This window comes from Arachis ipaensis, chromosome B03, assembly GCF_000816755.2.
Source record: "Arachis ipaensis cultivar K30076 chromosome B03, Araip1.1, whole genome shotgun sequence".
Classification (NCBI taxonomy): Eukaryota; Viridiplantae; Streptophyta; class Magnoliopsida; order Fabales; family Fabaceae; genus Arachis; species Arachis ipaensis.
In genome coordinates, this window is record NC_029787.2 from 27,569,702 (window position 1) to 27,572,628 (window position 2,927).

Consider the following 2,927-nt stretch of genomic DNA (forward strand, 5'->3'; position numbering starts at 1 on the left):
ACTTAAAGTGTACTTGACAAAATATCTGAATAAAATAAGATCTAAATACAAATTAATTAGCTAGATTAATTTATCTCATATAAGAGTAAATTGAATAATACAAAGTATAAGAAGATTTGTATTTATTGAAATCAGTATATAAATATTTTCTATTATTTTATCAAAAAATATAGAATAGTATCTTATACCATTTAGTACGTATCTCATATGAACGAGTTGGTCATTTATGAAAGATCAATGTTATAAAAGATATTAATTAGTGTTAATTCAAATACAAAACAAATGCAAAGATAACGTTTGTGTTTATTAAAGCTATCAAGTACATATACAATCTTCTTTGTTTATTAATTATGTATACACTTTCTTTGGGTAGATTCCTCAAACAAAACTATTCCAAGTGAAGAAAGTTCAAAGGATGAGCAAAGGAGAAAGCTTGCTGTGGCAATTTCAGTTAGCTTTTTCTCGGTTCTTATGATTGTTTTAACTTTCTATTGGAGGAAAAAAAAGCTTAGAGGTAAATTTACTCAACTGCTCTCCATTGAACATTATGTCAGAAAAATTATTTATTTCAAACCTCAAATTTAATTAATACATATTTTGATTTTTTTTAGAAAAATATATGATATTATTTTTCTAATTTGAAACATTGAAACGCTCATATGAAAGTTCCAGTTACATGATTCTCTCTAGATGATATTTGAAAATAAAATTTGATTGCATCCGAATAAAAAAAATTAAAAGGGAGTATAGACACTAAAATCTTAATCGTTATTATTCTTATATTTTTGGGCCTATAAATTTAGTTTTCAGAAAAATTAAATAGATAACTATCTTACTGCCCATATTTGACACAAAAAACATCAATTTAAGAATTATTTTCACAAAATAATTACTTTGTTGTCATTAGTATGTTATGTTGATTTTACTCGTAAAAAAACAGGAAATATACCACAAGAAAAAGGAGATGATGAAGCCCATGAAGAAAAACTTGAGCTTCCATTATTCGATTTTACCACAATAGTTCATGCCACTAATAACTTCTCAAGTGACAAGAGGCTTGGCCAAGGTGGTTTTGGGCACGTGTACATGGCAAGTAACTAAGTATTTAACATTATTTCTCTAAATACTATATGCCAAGATAATAACACTACCCATTTTTAATCATTGTTTCAATTGTACACTAATTAAATACAGGGTACATTAATTGATGGGCAAGAGGTTGCTGTCAAAAGATTGGCGCATAAGTCTGGACAAGGAGTAAGAGAATTTAAGAATGAAGTTATATTATGTGCCAAACTTCAACACCGCAATCTTGTTAAGGTTCTTGGTTGTTGCATCCAAGGAGAAGAAAGAATATTAATCTATGAGTATATGCCCAATAAAAGTTTAGATTCCTTTCTTTTTGGTATGTTCTGCAAACACAGTTTTTTCTAAGAACAATTTTTTTTTTAATTAAACTAATATTATTGACCGCCTTTACAGATTCTTCTCGAGAACTTCTTGATTGGATGAAACGATTTAACATCATATTTGGAATTGCTCGTGGACTTCTTTATCTTCACCAAGATTCAAGATTGAGAATTATACATAGAGATCTTAAAACAAGTAATATTTTATTAGACAATGAGTTGAATCCAAAAATTTCAGATTTTGGAGTGGCACGAATGTTTACTGAAAATCAAATGGAAGCAAATACAAAAATAGTTGCAGGAACATAGTAAGTATTTATTAGCTGGAAAATTGATTTACTTTTTCAATTTTTACATACATTTTAATCACAAAAATAACTCAATTTGTTCAATTTTATCAAGTGGCTATATGGCACCAGAATATGCAATAGAAGGGATATTTTCTACCAAATCTGATGTTTTTAGCTTTGGAATAATATTATTAGAGATAGTAAGTGGACGGAAAAATACAGGAATTTTTTATCCTAATCAAGGATTCAATCTTCTAGGACATGTAAGTGATCATAACATTTGTTTTACATATATGTGAAATTTTAGGATCATAAATATTTTCCTCCAATGTTACTATTACAGGCATGGAGATTATGGAAAGAAGAAAACCCAATGAAACTAGTAGATGCTTGTTTGGAAGACACTTTTACAATTTCAGAGGTTCTACGTTGCATACACATTGGTCTTTTATGTGTGCAATTGCATCCTGAGGATAGGCCAAACATGGCATCGGTGATTTTGATGCTTACCAATGAGAACACTTTGCCTCAACCAAAAGAACCTGGTTTCCTTATAGAAAGGACGCCAATAATTGAAGAACAAAGTTCATCTAAAAATATGACTAATTCTTCAACTAATGAAGTAACTGTGACATTGTTAGATGCCAGATAAAATTGTTTTTTCCCCAAGTCTGTCTTAGTTAGAATATAAAAAATTTATGTAAATCACACACTCCACCTCCTCCCCTTCCCTAAAGCTTTCAAAAACCAAGTATATTTCTAGTTGATTAGTTTATCACAACTTGTTATTGTTAAGGGTATAACTATTATGGCCAAATGAGTAATAGCTCAAATGGCATAGTCTCCCCATATTCAATTAAGAAGTTGCGGGTTCGAGTCTTCTATCTTTGGTAAAAAAAAAAAAGGGTATAACTATTATGGAAAAGTATAGGTAACCAACAACATTTTTGAACAATGTGAATTAATAGGGTTAAAAGAGTAAATTAACCTTAAATTTAATTAATAGCATTAAATTAGGGTGTAGTATATTTTGATGTGATTGATGATTGTTCATGTTGTTCAAAATGATCATTGTTTACCTAGCATTCCCCAACTATTATTGATAAAGGTTAGCCTCAGTTAAGTCAAGTAGTTATAGGTTAGTTATAGTTTCTCTTTGCACAAACTGATTGGTTATTTTGTAAGTGTGTATATATATATATATAGTCTAGTAGTTTTCTATCTTCTA

General features: G+C 29.1%; 1 protein-coding gene across 1 annotated transcript in view; it reads left to right on the forward strand.

The window, feature by feature from the left end:
* Window positions 1-2,568, forward strand: part of LOC107632811 (receptor-like serine/threonine-protein kinase SD1-7) — a 3,115-nt gene extending 547 nt beyond the window's left edge. The window contains exons 2-7 of the mRNA XM_021117240.1: window positions 374-514; window positions 941-1,089; window positions 1,189-1,414; window positions 1,483-1,717; window positions 1,812-1,962; window positions 2,043-2,568. Coding sequence (XP_020972899.1) covers window positions 374-514; window positions 941-1,089; window positions 1,189-1,414; window positions 1,483-1,717; window positions 1,812-1,962; window positions 2,043-2,351 — 1,211 coding nt within the window. The 3' untranslated portion in view covers window positions 2,352-2,568. The remainder of the gene's footprint in view (window positions 1-373; window positions 515-940; window positions 1,090-1,188; window positions 1,415-1,482; window positions 1,718-1,811; window positions 1,963-2,042) is intronic.